Raw genomic sequence first — 23,091 nt, forward strand, 5'->3', positions numbered from 1 at the left:
GCGTGCGGATTGTACGGATGGCACAGGGGAAAGGACGGAGAAGGACGAAGAAGGGAAGAAGGAAGAGGCGAAAAGAAAGAGGAGAGAAGATGGAAAGAAGGAAAAAGAAGGAGAGATTAAAAGAAGGTGGAAGAACGTGGAGGAGAAGAGAAGGGGACAGTGGTACGAGAAGGAGTGGAAGAGGGAACGGGGACAGTGACGGAGAAGGAGGTGGGAGGGGAGGGGGTGGGAGGGGGGAGATGGGAAGGAGTGGGGGGACAGCCTGCCAGGCTTCCTCGAGGTCGAAATGAGGGATTTGGTGGAGGAGTTAGCGGGGATGGGGCGTTGTGTCTCCCCGCTACCTCCTTCACCAAAGAAGAAAGGGATGAAGAGGGGGAGCTTGGCAGGAAGTGAGAGGGAGGGGGTGTGGAGGGGGAGGGGGGCTAAGAGAGTGGCGGGGGGGGAGGGGGAGGTATTTTGTCCTCCCGGTTTGCCTCAGCCCCTTGCATTTTAGTGGATGACTCCAGTGAGGGGTCGGTGGGCTGTTTGTTAGAGGGATCCCAACTCCTGTTTGAGGAGATGGGGTCCCCTACATGCAGCCCCGAGGCAAACAGGGAGGGGGGATGGTGGGTGGGGAGGGAGGAGACCCAACACACTCCCTGGGTCATGGGTTGGGATGGAGGACGGGGGGCGTCAGGAGAGGAGAGGACGTCCCCGCCGGTGGAGATGGACCAGGGGAGCATCAGGTGAGTCTCCTGTTTTTTCTTTGGTTTTTGAGGGTTTTATTTGTTAATATTTAAATGAATAGTTCTGTTTCTTTTTTTAGTCTAAATGTTAGGGGTTTAAGGAATAATGTTAAAAGGAGGGTGGTTTTTTGTTATTTAGAGGGTGTGGGGTTTGATTTCTGTTTTTTACAGGAGGTTCACCTGAGGGATGGTGGGGATGTGTGTAGATTTAAGAGGGAGTGGGATAAGGGGGAATTTTTTGGGGGCATAGGAGGGGTGCACTCAACAGGAGTAGGGATTTTGTGTGGGCATAGAGAGGTTAAAATAGAGAACACTTTTGTAATAATGCAGGGTAGAGTTTTGGGGATAGATGTTAAGTTTAGAGAAGCTAGATATAGGTTAATTGGGGTGTATGGGCCACAGGTGGCGGCAGACAGGAGGGAGATGGTGGACTGTCTGGCGCCCCTGTGTGTTACAAACAGGCACTTGGTGATAGGAGGAGACTTTAATATAGATTTAGGGGTAGGCGGTGATAGCAGTGCAGGTGCCATCTCTGGGCTAATGGCTTGCCATGGTCTGGTTGATGGTGGCCTGCACACTACTCCGGCAATGGTCGGTCCTACATGGCGCAACTCCAGGGGGGTTGCGCGGAGGCTCGACTACATTTTTGTATCCAGGTCTTTGGGTCAGTTGGCTGGGCGGCTGTTGCCTGTTTTCTTCACGGATCACGACGGGGTATTCCTGCAGGTGGGGTCGCCAGTCTGCCTCTTCGGTAGGGGGTACTGGAAGTTAGATCGGGAAATACTGGAGGAGCAGGCTTTCATTGACGCATTTTTTTGTTTCTTTCGGAGGCTTGACGGCCTCCGGTCCATGTGCGAGGGGTGTTAGAGTGGTGGGATTTAGTTAAGGGGAGGATAAGGGCTTTTATAATAGGATATTGTAGAAGGAAAAAAAGGGAGGAAAGGAGGGAGGTGGATCGTATCCAAAGGTTAATTGAACTCGAGTACGAGGCAGGCAACCTCGGCGGGTCGATTGACTGGGAGAGATTCGCAGCCCTAAAGGCGCAGCTCAGGGAGCTGCAGGAGCAGAAGGCTCGAGCTTTCCTGGACCGTGCGCATAGTGGCTTTCTAGAACATAATGAGACTTGTTCCGCTATGTTCTTTAAGTCGGTTAGGGCCAGGCAGAGTAGGAAGGTAATGCATGGCGTTAGAAAAGAAGATGGTAGTATAGTTAGAAAACCAGAGGAAATGGTCAGGGAGACAACTGATCATTTCCGAGGGTTTTTTAAAGAAAGGGAGATAGATGTAGAGCAGGGAAACGTGTTTTTAGAACACTTGTCCCGGCGGTTGCCGGAGGACATTAGAGACGTGATGGAGGCCCAGATCTCACTAGAAGAGGTTGAGAGCGCTCTTCGGAGGATGGGAAAAGGGAAGGTGCCTGGGATGGATGGGCTGCCGGCTGAGTTTTACCTCAAGTTTTGGGGTATACTTGGTCCAGTGGTCCTCGAAGTCTTGAAGGCCATCATTGAGACGGGGTCCCGGGGGGATCAATGGCTGTTGGTGTGCTGTCACTTCTTTATAAGAAGGGGAAGCAACTGACCTTGGCAACTGGCGGCCGTTGACCATGCTGTGTGTAGACTACAAGATTCTTGCAAAGGTTTTAGCAGACCGGTTGCGCACAGCCCTTCCCTACGTCGTCCATGAGGATCATACGTGCGGGGTAGAGGGCCGCTCAATAAGATGGAACCTACAGTTGATCAGGGACTCCATCGCCTGGGTTGAAGATAGAGGGCTGCCTTTAATGGTAGCAGCGCTAGATCAGGCGAAAGCCTTTGATCGCGTGAATAGATCTTTTCTATTCAGGGTGTTAGGTAGATTAGGATTTGGGGAGAAGTTTATAGGATGGATCCGTACATTATATGTCGGAGCGGGGTGTCGAGTTAGTGTAAATAGTCACTTAGGTGACGTTTTTGACCTCTCGTCTGGGGTCAGGCAGGGATGCCCACTCTCGGCCCTCCTCTTTGTACTGTACATGGAGCCTCTGGGGGCTGCCATTAGGGCAGACACAGGGGTGGAGGGCTTGTTGATCCCTGGGAGCGGTGGGCTGTGTGTTAAGATGACGCAGTACGCCGACGACACTTCTTTGCTGTTATGTAAGGACTCGTGCCTGACAAGGTCCCTTGCCATCATTGGGGATTTCACCCAAGCGTCGGGGCAGTTCTGAATCATGCAAAATCTTCCGTTAAGTATTTCGGAAGATGGCGCGGTAGGACGGATGTGCCCGGGGGGTTATCTCTCTGTGAAGGGGCCCTGAGGATTCTCGGGGTCCATTTTGAGACCTCTGGCTCAGCGACGCTAAACTGGAACATGCGTATCGCAGTGGTACAGAGGAAGCTAGCAATGTGGAAGGCTAGGTATTTGTCTTTTATGGGCAAAGTCCTGGTCCTAAAGGTGGATGTGTTGCCGTCTCTTCTGCATTTGGCATACATCTACCCATTGCCGGCTTGTCTGAGGAGGACTCTAGTGAGGCTTGTATTTCAGTTTATGTGGAGTGGCAGGTGCGAGTGGGTCGCCAGGGCACGCATGATCTGTCCCATCGGGGAGGGAGGTAGGGGGGTACCACATTTCCCCCTCAAGCTGGACTCAATTTTTGTTTCTTTCTTGTTAGCGGAGCTTGCTCAGCCAGTGATACACCCGTCCGGTTACCTCCTGCGGGTGTTCTTCTCGTACCAGGCGAGAAGCGTAATGGTGTGGTCTAACGCGGGTCCTCGGGCGGAACAGCTGCCGTGGCACTTTGGCCATGCGGCAAAGTGGCTGCGTGCGCACCCCGAGGTTGAAGTTGCCCGAGTAGGTTTGGATCACAGGCACCTGTACGAAGAGGTCAGGCAGGCAGGGAGTCCTGCGCCTGTAGCGGGCATCTCGTCAGTGGTCTGGGAGGGAGTGCAGGCGCGGGGCCTGGACAACGGGCTCAAGGACCTGAATTGGTTGGGCCTCCATAAGTGCTTGCCGGTATTTTCCATCTTGTACCGGTATAGTGTGGTGCGATCCCCCACCTGTCCAAGATCTGCTTGTGGCAGGGAGGAGACTGTGCGCCATGCCTTCTGGGACTGTGCCTTTGCCGGACTAGTCTGGGCTAGGGCACGGGTGATGCTAGGTGTGGTTAGGAGTGATTTTGTTTTGACATGGGCTAGGCTAGAGAGAGGCGTAGGGAGAGCAAAGGGAACGGATAGGGACAGGTTTCTGCTCTGGCTTCTCATGAGTCTCTTTAAAAAGGGACTGTGGGAAGCCAGGAAGAATTTAGTCAAGACAGGGAGAGATTTGGGGGTGGAAGGGATAGTGAGAAGTGTGGAAGGTGATTTGAGGGGGAGGATGAAGAGGGAGGAGAGGAAGTGGGGGAAGCATGCGGCACGGGAGAGGTGGAAAGGGGGTTTAGGGCTGGGAGTGTTAGAGTGAGTTTGGTATGGGGATAGATTAGGGAAGGGGAGATAGGGAAAGGGTTAGGTATTGGTTAGGTATGACGGGGAGGGACGATGCTCCCCTGAGGTTTGTTTTTGTTTGATGTTTTTGTAAATAGAATTAATTAAGAATGAATGAGAATTATGATTTTGTAATAGTATGAATGGTATTGATGGTAATAAATTATTTTAACCACCTTTTCCTATTAAAGATGTTTTTCATTTCAGGTTGAAGCTTCTTTCTGAAGAGAGCTTATTTTTATTTTTTTTAATGAATCAATACAAGCAAACAAGATCTTTTCCGGGGATTGGTATGGCAAATACCTTACGATTTGCCTGGACTGAAAAGGAGATGGAGCCGTGGAGTAGAGAGACATTTGGAAGGACCATTTTGATGGGATGCCTCAGGATAGAGGTGAAGGAAGTGCTCTGCCTTCAAGGGAACCCGATTGAGAAGGCTTTCGATGTGACGTTTCACAAAGAAGAAAAACATGATGAAGTGATGAAGATGGCAAAGGAAGCGGAGAAAACGGGACCCCTGTGCCATTATGCGGTGACCAGCCTGGCGAAGAACAACTTCAGGGTGGTCACCGTAACCATATACAATCCGCATGTGAAAGATGAAGAGGTGAGGGCCTTTCTGGGGAGGTACATGGACAATGTCTCCTCAGCGAGGTACCTCAGGGACTCCCTGGGTTTCTGGAACGGAAAGAGAGGTTTCCAGGCATTACTCAGGGAGTCCCCGAAGAGTGTGGATGGCTACCTCCATCCTCCGGCGATGTTCTCCTTGGGGGCTGACAGGGGAACACTATACTATGCACGTCAGCCCCCGTTCTGCAGGCGTTGTATGGCCTACGGCCATATCCTGGCCTCGTGCAGCGACAAGAGGTGTCGATTTTGTGGGTCGGAAGAGCACGAGGCCAAGGAATGTGACGAACCCAAGGCTTGCCACGGGTGTGGCTCTCAAGAGCACACCGTGGCGTGATTGCCCGGCTCGTCACAGGTCATACGCGTCTGCAGCTGGGGGGGGGGCGGGGGATGGGGGGGAGAAAAGAAAGGACGCGTGCGGATTGTACGGATGGCACAGGGGAAAGGATGGAGAAGGATGAAGAAGGAAGAGGCGAAAAGAAAGAGGAGAGAAGATGGAAAGAAGGAAAAAGGAGAGATTAAAAAGAAGGTGGAAGAACGTGGAGGAGCAGAGAAGAGGGAGAAGGGGACAGTGGTACGAGAAGGAGTGGAAGAGGGAACAGGGACAGTGACGGAGAAGGTGTCTCCCCGCTACCTCCTTCACCAAAGAAGAAAGGGATGAAGAGGGGGAGCTTGGCAGGAAGTGAGAGGGAGGGGGGTGTGGAGGGGAAGGGGGGGCTAAGAGAGTGGCGGGGGGGAGGGGAGGATAATTTGTCCTCCCGGTTTGCCTCAGCCCCTTGCATTTTAGTGGATGACTCCAGTGAGGGGTCGGTGGGCTGTTTGTTAGAGGGATCCCAACTCCTGTTTGAGGAGATGAGGTCCCCTACATGCAGCCCCGAGGCAAACAGGGAGGGGGGGATGGTGGGTGGGGAGGGAGGACCCAACACACTGCCTGGGTCATGGGTTGGGATGGAGGACGGGGGCGTCAGGAGAGGAGAGGACGTCCCCGCCGGTGGAAATGGACCAGGGGAGCATCGGGTGAGTCTCCTGTTTTTTCTTTGTTTTTTTTTTATTTTATTTGTTGTTAATAATTAAATGAATAGTTCTGTTTCTTTTTTTAGTCTAAATGTTAGGGGGTTAAGGAATAATGTTAAAAGGAGGGCGGTTTTTTGTTATTTAGATGGTGTGGGGTTTGATTTCTGTTTTTTACAGGAGGTTCACCTGAGGGATGGTGGGGATGTGTGTAGATTTAAGAGGGAGTGGGATAAGGGGGAATCTTTTTGGGGCATAGGAGGGGTGCACTCAACAGGAGTAGGGATTTTGTGTGGGCATAGAAAGGTTAAAATAGAGAACACTTTTGTAATAATGCAGGGTAGAGTTTTGGGGATAGATGTTAAGTTTAGAGAAGCTAGATATAGGTTAATTGGGGTGTATGGGCCACAGGTGGCGGCAGACAGGAGGGAGATGGTGGACTGTCTGGTGCCCCTGTGTGTTACAAACAGGCACTTGGTGATAGGAGACTTTAGATTTAGGGGTAGACGGTGATAGCAGTGCAGGTGCCATCTCTGGGCTAATGGCTTGCCATGGTCTGGTTGATGGTGGCCTGCACACTACTCCGGCAATGGTCGGTCCTACATGGCGCAACTCCAGGGGGGTTGCGCGGAGGCTCGACTACATTTTTGTATCCAGGTCTTTGGGTCAGTTGTCTGGGCGGCTGTTGCCTGTTTTCTTCACGGATCACGACGGGGTGTTCCTGCAGGTGGGGTCGCCAGTCTGCCTCTTCGGTAGGGGGTACTGGAAGTTAGATCGGGATATACTGGAGGAGCAGGCTTTCGTTGACGCATTTTTTGTTTCTTTCGGAGGCTTGACGGCCTCCGGTCCATGTGCGAGGGGGTGTTAGAGTGGTGGGATTTAGTTAAGGGGAGGATAAGGGCTTTTATAATAGGATATTGTAGAAGGAAAAAAAAGGGAGGAAAGGAGGGAGGTGGATCGTATCCAAAGGTTAATTGAACTCGAGTACGAGGCAGGCAACCTCGGCGGGTCGATTGACTGGGAGAGATTCGCAGCCCTAAAGGCGCAGCTCAGGGAGCTGCAGGAGCAGAAGGCTCGAGCTTTCCTGGAGCGTGCGCGTAGTGGCTTTCTAGAACATAATGAGACTTGTTCCGCTATGTTCTTTAAGTCGGTTAGGGCCAGGCAGAGTAGGAAGGTAATGCATGGCGTTAGAAAAGAAGATGGTAGTATAGTTAGAAAACCAGAGGAAATGGTCAGGGAGACAACTGATCATTTCCGAGGGTTTTTTAAAGAAAGGGAGATAGATGTAGAGCAGGGAAACGTGTTTTTAGAACACTTGTCCCGGCGGTTGCCGGAGGACATTAGAGACGTGATGGAGGCCCAGATCTCACTAGAAGAGGTTGAGAGCGCTCTTAGGAGGATGGGAAAAGGGAAGGTGCCTGGGATGGATGGGCTGCCGGCTGAGTTTTACCTCAAGTTTTGGGGTATACTCGGTCCAGTGGTCCTCGAAGTCTTGAAGGCCATCATTGAGACGGGGGTCCCGGGGGGATCAATGGCTGTTGGTGTGCTGTCACTTCTTTATAAGAAGGGGAAGCAACTGACCTTGGCAACTGGCGGCCGTTGACCAAAGATTCTTGCAAAGGTTTTAGCAGACCGGTTGCGCACAGCCCTTCCCTACGTCGTCCATGAGGATCAGACGTGCGGGGTAGAGGGCCGCTCAATAAGATGGAACCTACAGTTGATCAGGGACTCCATCGCCTGGGTTGAAGATAGAGGGCTGCCTTTAATAATGGTAGCAGCGCTAGATCAGGCGAAAGCCTTTGATCGCGTGAATAGATCTTTTCTATTCAGGGTGTTAGGTAGATTAGGATTTGGAGAGAAGTTTATAGGATGGATCCGTACATTATATGTCGGAGCGGGGTGTCGAGTTAGTGTAAATAGTCACTTAGGTGATGTTTTTGACCTCTCGTCTGGGGTCAGGCAGGGATGCCCACTCTCAGCCCTCCTCTTCGTACTGTACATGGAGCCTCTGGGGGCTGCCATTAGGGCAGACACAGGGGTGGAGGGCTTGTTGATCCCTGGGAGCGGTGGGCTGCGTGTTAAGATGACGCAGTACGCCGATGACACTTCCTTGCTGTTATGTAAGGACTCGTGCCTGACAAGGTCCCTTGCCATCATTGGGGATTTCACCCAAGCGTCGGGGGCAGTTCTGAATCATGCAAAATCTTCCGTTAAGTATTTCGGAAGATGGCGCGGTAGGACGGATGTGCCCGGGGGGTTATCTCTCTGTGAAGGGGCCCTGAGGATTCTCTGGGTCCATTTTGAGACCTCTGGCTCAGCGACGCTAAACTGGAACATGCGTATCACAGTGGTACAGAGGAAGCTAGCAATGTGGAAGGCTAGGTATTTGTCTTTTATGGGCAAAGTCCTGGTCCTAAAGGTGGATTTGTTGCCGTCTCTTTTGTATTTGGCATACATCTACCCATTGCCGGCTTGTCTGAGGAGGCCTCTAGTGAGGCTTGTTTCAGTTTATGTGGAGTGGCAGGTGCGAGTGGGTCGCCAGGGCACGCATGATCTGTCCCATTGGGGAGGGAGGTAGGGGGGTACCACATTTCCCCCTCAAGCTGGACTCAATTTTTGTTTCTTTCTTGTTAGCGGAGCTTGCTCAGCCAGTGATACACCCGTCCCGTTACCTCCTGCGGGTGTTCTTCTCGTACCAGGCGAGAAGCGGAATGGTGTGGTCTAACGCGGGTCCTCGGGCGGAACAGCTGCCGTGGCACTTTGGCCATGCGGCAAAGTGGCTGCGTGCGCACCCCGAGGTTGAAGTTGCCCGAGTAGGTTTAGATCACAGGCACCTGTACGAAGAGGTCAGGCAGGCAGGGAGTCCTGCACCTGTAGCGGGCATCTCGTCAGTGGTCTGGGAGGGAGTGCAGGTGCGGGGCCTGGACAACAGGCTCAAGGACCTGAATTGGTTGGGCCTCCATAAGTGTTTGCCGGTATTTTCCATCTTGTACCGGTATAGTGTGGTGCGATCCCCCACCTGTCCAAGATCTGCTTGTGGCAGGGAGGAGACTGTGCGCCATGCCTTCTGGGACTGTGCCTGTGCCGGACTAGTATGGGCTAGGGCACGGGTGATGCTAGGTGTGGTTAGGAGGGATTTTGTTTTGACATGGGCTAGGCTAGAGAGAGGCGTAGGGAGAGCAAAGGGAACGGATAGGGACAGGTTTCTGCTCTGGCTTCTCATGAGTCTCTTTAAAAAGGGACTGTGGGAAGCCAGGCAGAATGTAGTCAAGACAGGGAGAGATTGGGGGGTGGAAGGGATAGTGAGAAGGGTGGAAGGTGATTTGAGGGGGAGGATGAAGAGGGAGGAGAGGAAGTATGCGGCACGGGAGAAGCATGCGGCACGGGAGAGGTGGAAAGGGGGTTTAGGGCTGGGAGTGTTAGAGTGAGTTTGGTAAGGGGATAGATTAGGGAAGGGGAGATAGGGAAAGGGTTAGGTATTGGTTAGGTATGACGGGGAGGGACGATGCTCCCCTGAGGTTTGTTTTTGTTTGGTGTTTGGTGATTTGGTTTTGTAAATATAAGTAATTAAGAATGAATGAGAGATATGATTTTGTGAAGTGTGAATGGTATTGATTGTAAATAAATTATTTTAACCACCTTTTTGGTTTGCTTCCTGTCTTTAAGTTTGTTGTGGGTTTTTCTTTTGTTTTTCTTTTCTTGTGCAGATTTAGTGGGTGTCATGATGGATGTCTTTTATGTCCCAGTTGTTACTAACTTTCAGTGGACACCCCCAGAGTGTCTTTCAGAAACCCTCCTAAAACACCACCTGTTTAGTTGTGGTTGTTGTCAATGACTCTTTGTTAGTTCCCTCGTCTGTTTAAGGGACTTTTCTGATTTTCCTGCTGGGGAACGTAACAACAAACAATGTAGTAAAACAAGCTTCTATTTTGGGTTGGATGTTGTATCATATTGTTAATATTTTAATCAATAGCATTTCCTTAGCATGTTCATTAGTCTTTCAGTTGTTAATCTTCTGTTTTTTATCCTCTGTTTGTTGTAAATATTTGTTTATTGTCGTTTTTTCCTGTGAATCCATTGTGTTGCATCCATGTCTGAAATGTGCTGTATAAATAAAGCTTGATTTGATTAGAACAAATTGCAAAGCAAATCAATCCAATGACTGACCAATCAAGACTCTTGCTAAACCAATGAACAAATATGTGCAAAAGCAACCCATATCTTGGTCCATCTTAGTACAAATTCAGTCTTCTACTGTATATAATACTATGTCAAAATAGTGCATGGTATGTAAGTTTAGTATCACTTTTCAACGATTTGTTGAAAGCAACTATACGTCAAAGGACTCAACTACTGAAACAAACATATGGATCAATCCCACTTTTCAAGCCTGGTGTGGTGGAGTGGTAAACACCACCCCTTGCTCTACCAGGGGCTTGAGGTGGTCTCCCACAGATCTGCTTATGTCATGTTCTGTGGCCTTGCTGTTCCATTTCTTGAATGACCCTGCAACACAGAAATAAAAACATTGAGTCATATATAAAACAAGTAATGGATATGGAGCATCTATAGCCTCAGTTACACCTGGCACTTAAATGTGACTTCTGATCACTCCAAGCTGCATTTGGCCTGGGTGCACAAAAGTCACAATGTGCTGCATTAGGTTTAGATCTGCCAGGATGGGCATTGTGTTCAGAATTTGAGTCTGGCCACTGAATATTCATAAGCAATGTAAAGAGATGTGGGGGAAAGTAAATTTGACACAACTTACCTTCATAATATCAAAGAACAAATGTGTGTGTCTGAGAGGAAGTTAACTTTCATACAGCAAAAAGGGGTGAGAAATTACACCAATATCAGTGGATAATTTTCACTAATGTAAATAAACATGGATGATGGAACATAGTCCCTTTTGCTGACGTGATGAACCACTAAGGGGACATAAATATTTACCATCTAAACCATGTGTGATCTCTCACCTCTCTGGCTGTAGAAGTGGTCTTCCTAACCAGTCCCTCAACAGCTCTCTGACTGAGCTCCACCCTCACTGTAACACCTTCCCCTTTAAGACAACAAATATACCCTATATTTTTGTCGGACAAGTTTGCTCACCACCAACAGAAAAACGTCCATTTCACAATATAATCAACTACAATATAAACAATGTCTACTGGCTGTCAACAATTAAAAACAAGAAAAAAAAACCCTATTTCTAAATAATAATATACAATCGTATCTTTTCTCCTTTTTCTTTCTATAGAATCCTAAAACTCACTAGCTTCTAGAACTCACGTCTTCCTAAAACTCACTAGCTTCTAGAACTCTCGTCCCCTTGGAAAGAGCCCAAACAAAACTCACATGCGCCGAATACAACAGGGGAATTCTTGCTTAGGAGCCCCTAACCAACAGCGCAGTTTCAAAAAATACGGAAAAAATAAGATAAAACTCATCTCCAGTACGGAAAAATGTGTCAAAATAAATTGAGATATATTGCACTACATGGGAAAATGCAAAACAAATATTTTTGACTGCCAACCCTTGAGACAATCAGCAACCAAGTTGTCCTTACCACGAACGTTTCTGATTTCAAGAGGAAACTCCTGCAACATCCGTAGTAACTTTTCACCTCACTGCGGAGCTTCTCTCTCTTCTCAGTGTTCACTCAATAGGCATGTTGTTGGATCGGGGCCCAGTGATATCAGGCTGGCTGATTTGAGTAAAACTCTTCCCACATTGAGTACAGCTAAAAGGTTTCTCTCCTGTGTGGATTCTCTGATGAATTTTAATGCCCGCTGATGAGGTGAATCTCTTCCCACAGTCAGAGCAGCGGTGAGTTCTCTTCCCTGTGGGTTTCTGCTGGTGTTTGAGGTTTTCTAATGTGGAGAGACTCTTCTCTGCCTTGTCAGCATCATGAGGTTGTTGAGGATCCCCAGAGGATTCACGATAGTCACGTCTCTCTGCTGCATGAACAACAAAGTTAAACAGATGGTTAAAGGCCCACAAAATGAGCAAGAATAGTCATATTTTGTCTTGTTTTCACATTAGTAGGAACATCGATGATTGAGTTATTCAAGTTGTTGAAACCCTAAGCAATGTGCCAGACAACTTTTGTTCTCCAATATAGGACAATTTCTGTGTTTGCTAAAATTGCGGCACGATGTACACGCAATTTGGTTGTAGAAACTCCTCCCTTTTAATGAGGAAGCCGATAGTTATGGATGTACTATATCTGCCTGGAGCAAAAATGGTGAGCAAAGATTTTAGTTTCTCACAATGTATTCTGAATGTGAATGGGGGAAAACTCAGGGAAGTAACCTCCATTTCCAAGTTGCTTATGAGTGCATTTCACACTACTTTGGATTATAATTGTAAGGCTCGTTTGAATGTCCTGCTTAATATAATGTTTGTGTCATCGTCGCAAATCAACTGCTTTATACTTTCTTAAAAACACTTCAACCAGTAAAATGCTCTTTGGCTAGCTTTAACATCAGCCTGACAATGAGGGTTTGTACACTAAGTGTTTGCCAAAGTGGCACAAAACCTTCATGATTATTTAATCACGACCAATAACATTTGATTTGACCTGATCCAGCAAGGTCAGTTTTGTCTATTTATTCATTGTCTTTTGTCTGAAACACTCCTGTCAATGTTGAGTAAGGAAGCACACCTGATTACACATATAGAAGTAGGATTAATCTACCTGACCTGTGCGCAAATGTAGACCTATAAATGTGGTCATTTGGGGATGTCTGATAGTATTTCTGATTGTCTTAATGCACAACCACTAATGAGTTGTGGAGCTTCATAAAAAAAATGATTCAGCTTCTCCAACTAATTTTTTCTTCACCTCAAAGTAAACCAAATCTTCTTAGAATCAATTGCGTATGGCAATAGTTCCTCAAAGTATTTGTCAAATATTTCCATCTCTCGCCCTTTCGATAACCACTCACCATTAAAGGGAAAAATGTGGAAATTAAATTAAATACCTGATCACTTCTTATCCTTTGCACAAATAGCCGACAGCTGTGTCTGTCCCGAACTCACTGGCGCGGGAAACTCTGAGGGCTCAGAATATTTTATACAATGTCGCAAGCTTGCTATCTCGAGTTTTGGGCCGACCCAGTTGATAGTTGAAACAGTGTTTAAAGATCATTGTAGACAGGCCATGTGCAGCCAATGTGATTTATAGGATATTAATTTTTATCAGGATATTTTCTACCTGCAGGCTGCACTGTTTTTATATGTTGGCATTTTTTTTTACATAGTTGGCAATGGCAATAAAAGTTACTTTTAGATCTGTATAATTTTAATCTAGATAGTATGTAGATTAATCAAAGACAATAATTTTGAGATACGATTATAAATTAAACTGTTCCACGAAAATGTGCATATGAAAATCATAACTGCACACAGATCAGTAGAAATGGTAAGATACATTGGCACTCCAACTGGAAAAGATTGCCGACTGCTGGTGTAGCCCATTACTGGAAACTTCAGGAGCATAATGGCATAATTTCACTCTTCTGGCTCCCTCCAGTCATTTCTATGTCTTATTTAATCAAACAGCTTAAAGCATCATTCCAGTTCAGTACATACAGTTGATTTTATGAAAACACATGGGGCGATTGGTAGAAAGAACAGATGACTCTTAGTTGACCAAGATGTATTTTAGTTGGGGACAGCACTAGAACATGATTTTGGGGCTCCCGAGTGGCGCAGCGGACACTGCACCTCAGTGCTTGAGGCGTCAGACACCCTGGTTCAAATCCAGGCTGTATCACAGCTGGTCGTGATTGGGAGTCCCATAGGGCGGCACACAATTGGCCCAGCGTCGTCAGTCATTGTAAATAAGAATTTTTTTCTTAACTGACTTGCCTAGTTAAAAAAAGGTTACATTTCAATAAATAAAAAGTGTTTTATGACAAACCATTTTATACAATTCCGTCAAGGCACCAACTTTGAGAAGGTTTTAAAACAAAGGTGTCAAACCAATTCATGAATATAATTGAATCTAGGTATGTCTTGCCTTTAATGTAATAACATGAAAAAAAAATGTCTGAATATTATACAAGGACTTATCAACAGCTCTAATAATTTGCCCCTACAGGAAATCTTCACTGGCAATTCTAGAATATACTATATAGCCTAGAAACCTGGTTAAACTATCATTATGACATCATTGATGAATTCTAGAATATACTATATATCCTAGAAACCTGGTTAAACTATCATTGTGACATCATGGATGGGCAGTCTTCGTATCCATAGTGGAGTGAATTCCGGCGGTAGCCCTGAGCTGAACTCAATTCTGGGTCCAGGATCGGGGTACAATCCTGATGGGGTACAATAGTTGATCTTAGCTCATGAGGCATGTGTTATATTCTTCAATAATCAATGGCTATAAATAAATAATTTAAAAGTCAAAAATTGGATATACATTTGCAGATTTCCCCTTCAACACCAAACATCAGTTCAACATCTGCAGAGTTTGTGCCTCCGTTTTTAAGACAGTACTTACTAGTGTTAATCAGGGCCCGGTTTCTCAAAACCACCTTATGGCTAAGTTCATCATTAGAACCATTGGATAACTTGAGATGCGTTTGGGAAACCGGGCCCAGATATCCAGTTTCCTCCTCTTCCTTTTTCGATATAACAGTCATCTCTGAAAGAGGAGGCTCTTTCACTCCAAAAACGGAATCCTCCTCTCCTTTTACAGTAACATCTTCCTCCTCTTTTACAGTAACATCCTCTTCTTCTTTTACAGTAACAACATCCTCTTCTTTCACTCCGAACGCGTCTTTTTCGTCTTTAACTGTAACAGCCTCACCCTCTACTTCTTGTTTTACTGTGACATCCTACTCTTCCTTCGTCCAGCAGACCTTTTCTTCTTTAGCAGGAGAGAAGCTTTGTGACCGCAGGGTCTGGGATGTTAGTTAACCGTTTCACATCCGTTACACTCACCCCCCTTTTGACCTCCTCCTTTTCTGCAGCAACCAGTGATCTGGGTCAACAGCATCCATGTAACAGTATAACTTTAAACCGTCCCCTCGCCCATACCCGGGCTCGAACCAGGGACCCTCTGCACACATCAACAACAGTCACCCTCGAAGCATCGTTACCCATCGCTCCACAAAAACCGCGGCTCTTGCAGAGCAAGGAGAACCACTACTTCAAGGTCTCAGAGCAAGTGACGTCACCGATTGAAACGCTATTTAGCGCGCACCACAGCTAATATCAGATATACATCAGAATTGCAAATAAACAAGTAACACAAAAGTTATCCTTTATCTGTGAAGAGCCTCAGCCAGAGAAATCATCAATTGCGATAAAACGTTATAGTGGCGCCCTCTTGTGGCGAAATGCGATATCGCCATGAACTGCACCAGCAATGTCTTATCTGATTCTTCAACAGCAACCACGGCGAAGATCTGAGATGGAAATACGGCGAAGGATGATCCGATCCAGAAGAACGGTCACGGCACCACTGTAACAGTACTCTTCTTGCGTTGTGTACAATCAGTCATCAACACGGAACTCCAACATGTAGCACCAGTCATGTAGATTTATTCTGATAGGAACGGCACAAAATTTCACGTCATGCAATGCACATCTCATCATCCAACTCTGCACTCACGCACTGTACAAAATATATTAACCCCCCCCCCACCAGACACAGTAAGTTGCTAGCGGGAATTCTTTACAACAAAATGCACAACAAATATTCTCCAAAAACCGCTGCATCTTATGTGTGATGTTCGAATAACATTTATAAACAATTTGATATAAATTGTACATTTAAATCATCACTTGAGAGTATAAAAATCACTTTTGATGTACAGTGCTTTGCAACCAATAACTTACCGCTGGTTTGGTGCTTGTTCACTGGGTCGATTCTAACTGGAAGATCCCCCCTCGTAAGCAAGCCACGCAAACCAGCCAATAAGATGCCATGTTGAGTAGGTGAAGGCAAGACAAACTCAAATCAAAAACCCATTGGCTTAACAATAAAGTGGCAAGGGGAATCACCAATATAACCCTGTTACAGAAGCATGAGTTTTTACTCACCGGTGAAACAACAGCATTTCCTTAAAGTCCCACATGATGTATTGTTACACCATGTAGGAGCAGCATAGACCTAGTCTGTTCATTATATGCATCTACATAATGTATTGTTACACCATGTAGGAGCAGTATAGACCTACAATATCTAGCTACTTATTTAATTTAGTATGACAGAATGAAACTGCCTTAAATGAGCTGTAGTAAACATTTTGTATTCGCACTAATCAATCAACACATTCCTGTCTTTGTATGTCTCAATGTAATAGTATTATTTCATTAAATCCATTTAAAATAATCTTTGTCTGAAAATAAAATATGATCCTCAACTGCGTTTCCTCTCCAGTCAGCAGACCGCTATGTGCTTCTTTCAGGCGATGCAGCCAGTGTGACGTCTAATCTAGTGGACGGTTCTTCAGAATCAGCTCGTTAACCACCTCCGTGGCTTGCTAGCCAACATAGCCGACAGATTCGAGCTATTTATATGCTTTCGGTGCATATTAGCTGCTGTTTTTAAAACCAGTAAGTTATTTCATTCACTTTCATATTTACGTTGTTGGTCAGCTAGCGGGCTGGTTAAGTTAGCATTAGCCTAGAAGGCTAACATCTCTGACCATGAGGTCACTAAGCTACTCTCATGCTGAAGAAGAGGCGGTCTGCTGGACAGAGAAAGAAACTCGCGTGAAAGAGGAGGAGGAAGAGGAGGATGTTACAATACAAAAACAAGTAGAGGTTGAGGCTGTTACAGTGAAAGAAGAGGACGACTCGTTCAGAGTGAAAGAGGGGGGTGTTACAGTAAAAGAAGAGGAGAAAGAGGAGGATGCAGTTTTTGGAGTGAAAGAGGAGGAGGGAGAGATGACTGTCAAATCGAAAAAGGAGGAGGACAATGGATATCTGGGGCTGGTTTCCCAAAGGCAACTTAAGGCGTCCAATGGTTCTAACGATGAACTTAGCCATAAGATGCTTTTAGGAAACCTAGCCCTGATTAACACTATTAACACTAGTAAGTACTGTCTTAAAAACAGAGGCACAAACTCTGCAGTTGTTGAACTGATGTGTGGTGTTAAAGGGGAACATGGCAACATGGTTAAAACTATAATGTTGGTATCATGGATGGTCAGTCCTTGCATCCATAGGTCTGTCTATGAATTTGAGAGTAGTTATATTTCTCCAGCCCCCAAGAGGCGCAGCGTCCTAAGGCACTGCATCACAGTGCTTGAGGCGTCACTACAGACACCCTGGTTCGAATCCGGGCTGTATCACAACCGGCTGGGGTTTGGAGTCCCATAGGGCAGCGCATAATTGGCCCAGCATTGTCCGGGCTTGGCCGGTGTAGGCCGTCATTGTAAATAAGAATTTGTTCTTAACTGACTTGCCAAGTTAAATAAATCAAATCAAATTTTATTTGTCACATACACATGGTTAGCAGATGTTAATGCGAGTGTAGCGAAATGCTTGTGCTTCCAGTTCCGACAATGTAGTAATAACCAACAAGTAATCTAACTAACAATTCCAAAACTAATATCTTATACACAGTGTAAGGGGATAATGAATATGTACATAAAGATATGAATGAGTGATGGTGCAGAGCAGCATAGGCAAGATACAGTAGATGGTATCGAGTACAGTATATACATATGAGATGAGTATGTAAACAAAGTGGCATAGTTAAAGTGGCTAGTGATACATGTATTACATAAAGATGCAGTAGATGAAGGGGTACAGTATATACAGTATATATCTTCTTATTACCAAAACAGTCGCGGAATGGCAGCTTTGTTATTGTTTCAACTGCAGATTTATTAATTGATGTGTGGCTTTTTTAAAGGGGCAACTTGCTTTTTAAAAAGTAACAAAATGCTAACCCTGAGACTTGGTTTGGTAAACAGCCGGGGGACTGGGTTCTGGAGAAATGTAACTCCTCAAATTCATAGAGAAAGCTATTGTAGCTATTGTAGCAACCGTAACCCAAAACCTAGCGACCTCGTCAAGAAGTTCAAACATCTTGGCGTAACAGTTATAAGGTGTTGGCTTGATAGTCGCTGGACTGCAGACTGCATCCCCAGCCGCGCCCTCAGAGCATGCGCAGACCAGCTGGCTGGTGTGTTTACAGACATATTCAATCAATCCCTACACCAGTCTGCTGTTCCCACATGCTTCAAGAGGGCCACCATTGTTCCTGTTCCCAAGAAAGCTAAGGTAACTGAGCTAAACGACCACCGCCCCGTAGCACTCACTTCCGTCATCATGAAGTTCTTTGAGAGACTAGTCAAGGACCATATAACCTCCACCCTACCTGACACCCTAGACCCACTCCAATTTGCTTACCGCCCAAATAGGTCCACAGGCGATGCAATCTCAACCACACTGCACACTGCCCTAACCCATCTGGACAAGAGGAATACCTATGTGAGAATGCTGTTCATCGACTACAGCTCGGCATTTAACACCATTAGTAACCTCCAAGCTCGTCATCAAGCTCGAGACCCTGTGTCTCGACCCCGCCCTGTGCAACTGGGTACTGTACTTCCTGACGGGCCGCCCCCAGGTGGTGAGGGTAGGCAACAACATCTCCACCCCGCTGATCCTCAACACTGGGGCCCCACAAGGGTGCGTTCTGAGCCCTCTCCTGTACTCCCTGTTCACCCACGACTGCGTGGCCACGCACGCCCCCAACTCAATCATCAAGTTTGCGGACGACACAACAGTGGTTGGCTTGATTACCAACAACGACGAGACGGCCTACAAGGAGGAGGTGAGGGCCCTCGAAGTGTGGTGTCAGGAAAATAACCTCACACTCAACGTCAACAAAACTAAGGAGATGATTGTGGACTTCAGGAAACAGCAGAGGGAACACCCCCCTATCCACATTGATGGAACAGTAGTGGAGAGGATGGTAAGTTTTAAGTTCCTCGGCATACACATCACAGACAAACTGAATTGGTCCACCCACACAGACAGCATCGTGAAGAAGGCGCAGCAGCGCCTCTTCAACCTCAGGAGGCTGAAGAAATTCGGCTTGTCACCAAAAGCACTCACAAACTTCTACAGATGCACAATCGAGAGCATCCTGGCGGGCTGTATCACCACCTGGTACGGCAACTGCTCCGCCCACAACCGTAAGGCTCTCCAGAGGGTAGTGAGGTCTGCACAACGCATCACCGGGGGCAAACTACCTGCTCTCCAGGACACCTACACCACCCGATGTCACAGGAAGGCCATAAAGATCATCAAGGACAACAACCACCCGAGCCACTGCCTGTTCACCCCGCTATCATCCAAAAGGCGAGGTCAGTACAGGTGCATCAAAGCTGGGACCGAGAGACTGAAAAACAGCTTCTATCTCAAGGCCATCAGACTGTTAAACAGCAACCACTAACATTGAGTGGCTGCTGCCAACACACTGACTCAACTCCAGCCACTTTAATAATGGGAATTGATGGGAAATGATGTAAAATATATCACTAGCCACTTTAAACAATGCTACCTAATATAATGTTTACATACCATACATTATTCATCTCATATGTATACGTATATACTGTACTCTATCATCTACTGCATCTTTATGTAATACATGTATCACTAGCCACTTTAACTATGCCACTTTGTTTACATACTCATCTCATATGTATATACTGTACTCAATACCATCTACTGTATCTTGACTATGCTGCTCTGCACCATCACTCATTCATATCTTTATGTAGATATTCTTTATCCCCTTACACTGTGTATAAGAAATTAGTTTTGGAATTGTTAGTTAGATTACTTGTTGGTTATTACTGCATTGTCGGAACTAGAAGCACAAGCATTTCTCTACACTCGCATTAACATCTGCTAATCATGTGTATGTGACAATATAATTTGATTGATTGATTTGATTTGGACCCAGGTTTGAGTTCGGCTCAGGGCTACCCCCTGTATTCACTACACTATGAATACGACTGGCCATCCATGAGGTCATAATGATAGTTTTGACCAGATTGAGAGGCTATACAGTGTTTGTTTACAAACAGTGGCGTTATACGAGCTTATGTTTTGGTTTCTGGTGGAGTAATACAGTTGAAACATTTGTGGCATCTATAAGTGCTATTCTTCAGGTATCAATGGTTATATATTCAAATCAAATGTATTTATATAGCCCTTCTTACATCAGCTAATATCTCAAAGTGCTGTACAGAAACCCAGCCTAAAACCCCAAACAGCAAGCAATGCAGGTGGAGAAGCATATCACCAGTTTGACATTTACAATTAATTCACTCCCTTTCCTCAGATCATATTAGTGTGTTCAGATGTTTTCATGAGAAGAATTTCAGGATGTCTCAATGTCTGACAGACATCGCTGTAGCTTTGTACCGCTACAGCTTCAAACACATTTTTATGGAGGTTTTGTATTATGCTAATTAGATTTCAGTGGAGGTACAGACATCAACTCTAGGGGGTTAACCTGTCTCCTCCACTTCATCTACACTGATTGGACTGGATTTAACAGGTGACCTCAATAAGGATCATATCTTTAACCTGGATTCACCTGGTCAGTCTGTCATGGAGAGAGAAGGTGTTCCTAATGTTTTGTACACACAGTGTATAAAGTCTTCTATTTCTGTAAGTTCACATGTGGAACTGCATTTATATGTGTTTTTGTTTCCAATCATTTAGAAATCTGATCCCAATGTCCCACATTGTCCTCTTTATTAACATAAAGACTCATAGACATTATAGCCTTAGTTTAAAACTAAAATGGACCAATCCTGGATCCCCCTTATTATCAGCCACTGAAATAGGAGAGTCTTTATCCCCTCTGTTTGTCTACTCAACCCAGAGTGAAACCAAAACACCCCATGCAGCCTATGGCAACCTGATGACTCAGAGTCACATCATAAACAAGTACAACGGCCACCATTCACCAGTCTAGATTTACCAGGTTATTACTTCTAAATTAATTGTTCACCATCTGGGACCATTCAACAGCTTAGATTTACCAGGATATTACTTCTAAATAAACTGTTGACCATCTGGGGCCATTCAACAGCCTAACCAAAAACACTTTTTGGGGTTCTCAAAATGCTTACAATTGTTGTTTTGATTATTGCTTGAACAGTCGCTAAGATAATATTTGGTTGTGATAGTTGCAAAATACCTGTTTTGGATGCAGCACTTGAATGCTAATGCTCATTGACAAGCTGGTAGTAAAGCTAGCCACAGAGCATTTTACTGGTTGAAGTGTTTTTTAAGTATAAAGCAGCTGATTTGAGACGATTGCAAACATTTTTGCTCCATGCAGATTTACTACATCCTTAACAAACGGTTTCTGTATTAGCGGGGACGTGTTTCTGCAACCAATTTGCGTGCACAGTGCGACAATTTGAGCAAAAACAGAAAGGGGACTACATTCTAACCTAGAGTCATCAATGTTACTACTGAAGTGAAAAAAATAAGACTAAATATGACTGTTGTGTCGTGTTAAGACAATTGTCAAATAAGTTTGTAAAAGCATTTAAACATTCATTACAGACGTAAATGGTTGTACAACGTCATGGGAAGCACCTTTTAGCTCAAAATAAAGAGTGGATTTCTGCTGTTGTGGGCCTTTAACCATCCGTCTGACTTTGTTGTTCACACAGGAGAGAGAGATGACTATTGTGGATCCTCTGGGGAGCCTCAGCTACATCATGACGCTGACGAGGCAGAGAAGAGTCTCTCCACATCAGAACACCTCAAGAAACACCAACGGAAACACACAGGGAAGAATTCTCACTACTGCTCTGACTGTGGGAAGAGTTACTCAAGATTAGATTCACTAAAAGTACACCAGAGAATTCACACAGGTGATACAGCTCACTGCTCTGACTGTGGGAAGAGATTCACCACTATAGCAAACCTTAAAATACATCAGAGAATCCATACAGGAGAGAAACCTTATAGCTGTGATCAATGTGGGAAGAGTTTTACTCACTCAAGCTGCCTGAAGGTACATCAGAGAACACACACTGGAGAGAAACCTTATAACTGTGATCAATGTGTGAAGAGATTTGTCACATCTAGTAGTCTGACTATACACCAGAGAACACATACAGGAGAGAAACCTTTTGGTTGTGATCAATGTGGGAAGAGATTTGTTTCATCTAGCCGCCTGACTATACACCAGAGAACACACACAGAGGAGAAACCATTCAGTTGCTCTGACTGTGGGAAAACCTTTTCAAAATTATATACATTACAATTACACCAGAGAATTCACACTGGAGAGAAACTTTATAGCTGTAATCAATGTAGGAAGAGTTTTAATCGCTCAAGTTTGCTGAAGGTACATCAGAGAACACACACTGGAGAGAAATCTTTTATAGCTGTGATCAATGTGGGAGGAGATTTGTTACACATAGCAGTCTGACTAGACACCAGAGAAACAAATCTTATAGCTGTGATCAATGTGGGAATAGATACTCTGGTTAAAAATCTCTGATTAAACATCAGAAAATATACATGAAGGAGTTGTTTAATGATATCAATAAAATGTCACAATGTAGAATGTTTTAACATTGTAGTTGGAGTATTTGAATGATGTCACAGTGTATAATCCTAAATGTTTACCCCCTGTTCTATTGATTTCAGCATGATATGAATATTAGCCTCATCAGGGTAAAAATTCAGGGTTCTGTTACACTTACGGTGTTGGAGACCCACATGAATCAAAATGAAACACTTCAAAATGTAGCGAGCTGTTTTCTACAAATTGTCCTCTAACCAGTGATGTACACATTATTCCCAGATTCCATGTGGGAATGACAAATAAGTGTTCAAATCAAACTTTATTTGTCACATGCACAGAATACAACAAGTGTAGACTTTACCGTGAAATGCTTACTTACAAGCCCTTAAACCAACAGTGCCGTTCAAGAAGACACTATTTACCAAGTAGACTAAGATAGAAAGTAACACAATGAGAAAAACAATAACGAGGCTATATACAGGGGGCACCGGTACCAAGTCAATGTGGAGGCTATATACAGGAGGCACCAGTACCGAGTCAGTGTGCGGGGAACCGGCTAGTTAAGGTAATCTACATGTAGGTGGGGCAAATGCATAGGTAACAAACAACGAGTAGCAGCAATGTACAAAAGGGGTGGTCAATGTAAATTGTCCTGTGGCGATTTTATGAATTGTTCAGCAGTCTTATGGCTTGGGGTAGAAGCTGTTGAGGAGCCTTTTGGT

The 23,091-nt window shown here is 45.4% G+C and overlaps 1 protein-coding gene across 1 annotated transcript; it reads left to right on the top strand.

Moving 5' to 3' along the window:
* The first annotated feature begins 5,463 nt into the window (after positions 1–5,463).
* Positions 5,464–22,322, top strand: LOC135541653 (zinc finger protein 135-like). Its single transcript, XM_064967973.1, has 5 exons — positions 5,464–5,823; positions 5,998–6,016; positions 8,452–8,593; positions 8,819–8,937; positions 21,504–22,322. The coding sequence occupies exons 1-5, from the start codon at positions 5,464–5,466 to the stop codon at positions 22,268–22,270; spliced, it is 1,407 nt and encodes a 468-aa protein (XP_064824045.1). The 3' UTR covers positions 22,271–22,322.
* The last annotated feature ends 769 nt before the right edge of the window (positions 22,323–23,091 follow it).

The sequence above is a fragment of the Oncorhynchus masou genome, chromosome 6, assembly GCF_036934945.1.
Source record: "Oncorhynchus masou masou isolate Uvic2021 chromosome 6, UVic_Omas_1.1, whole genome shotgun sequence".
Taxonomy (NCBI): domain Eukaryota; kingdom Metazoa; phylum Chordata; class Actinopteri; order Salmoniformes; family Salmonidae; genus Oncorhynchus; species Oncorhynchus masou.